Source organism: Microtus ochrogaster, unplaced genomic scaffold (assembly GCF_000317375.1).
Source record: "Microtus ochrogaster isolate Prairie Vole_2 unplaced genomic scaffold, MicOch1.0 UNK41, whole genome shotgun sequence".
Taxonomy (NCBI): domain Eukaryota; kingdom Metazoa; phylum Chordata; class Mammalia; order Rodentia; family Cricetidae; genus Microtus; species Microtus ochrogaster.
In genome coordinates, this window is record NW_004949139.1 from 2,653,961 (window position 1) to 2,655,171 (window position 1,211).

The window sequence follows — 1,211 nt, forward strand, 5'->3', positions numbered from 1 at the left end:
GGTGATAAATGAACAAAACACATCTTCAGATAGGAGAATGTAGCTCAGTGGTAGAGAGACTCCATAGAGTGTTACAGGCTTTAGAAATGATCCCTAGCACCATAGAAACAACTATAGAAATAACTTTACCACATTCTTACACTTCCTATTGTTGGTGTCCATAAGAAAGCCATTTGTATGACTTGACCCACTTTGCTGTTTCTGTTTCCCAACCACTTCACAGGCTTCAAGTCCCATAAACATCCAGTGTCATCAGCTCTGATCTTTTCCTCTTAGTACCCTGAACATGGCCCCTCTGATAGGCTTGGACTTGACACTGTAGATGATGGGGTTGAGCACAGGAGGCACCACAAGGTACACATAGGCAACAAGGGCATGAACAATGTGGGGCAGGTGCCTCCCAAAACGATGAATCATGGACACACCTATTACTGGAATGTAAAAGACCAGGACAGCCAAGATATGGGAAACACAAGTGTTGAGGGTACGGACACGCTCCCTGGGAGAGGCTAGACCCATCACTGTGTGAAGAATCAAGGAATAGGATATAACAATTAGCAAGGAATCTATACCCACTGTGGACAGAACCACATAGAGCCCATATAGGATGTTGACAGTAATGTCAGCACAGGCCAGCTTCATGACATCAGCATGGAAGCAGAAAGAGTGAGAGAGGAGAATCTTGCCAGGGCAGTAATTCAGTCGCTTCAACAAGAAGGGCACTGGGAATAGTGACAGAGTTGCTCGAGCTACAATGACAGCTCCAATCCTAATGATGACATTATTAGTGAGGACAGATGCATAGCGCAGGGGGTTGGAGATAGCCACAAAGCGGTCAAATGACATGGCCAAGAGTACTGAAGACTCTACCACGGAGAAGGAGTGTAGGAAGAACATTTGTATTAGGCAGGTGTGAAAACTGATCACACGATAGTTAAACCAGAGCACAGCCAGGGTAGAAGGCAGTGTGGACAAACTGAGGCCCACATCACTTAGGGCCAGCATAGACAGGAAGTAGTACATGGGCTGATGTAGGCTGTGGGTCCTCTTCACAGCCAGGAGGATGAGGCAGTTTCCAGTGAGTGCCACAGCGTACATGGAGGAGAAGGGGATGGAGATCCAGCCATGGGCAGCCTCTAGTCCTGGGATGCCAGTCATGAGGAAAGACTGTGGCTGGAAGAAGGAGATGTTGATGAAGGGCTGGGAAGGGA

General features: G+C 47.6%; 1 protein-coding gene across 1 annotated transcript; it reads right to left on the reverse strand.

Moving 5' to 3' along the window:
- Nucleotides 1–252: 252 nt before the first annotated feature.
- LOC102002254 (olfactory receptor 51I2-like) lies at nt 253–1,206 on the reverse strand (the record flags this gene model as incomplete). The annotated part of the gene is made up of 1 exon (XM_005368835.2): nt 253–1,206. A coding segment is annotated over one exon (954 nt), but the record flags the coding sequence as incomplete, so codon positions are not given.
- Between the last annotated feature and the right edge of the window lie 5 nt (nt 1,207–1,211).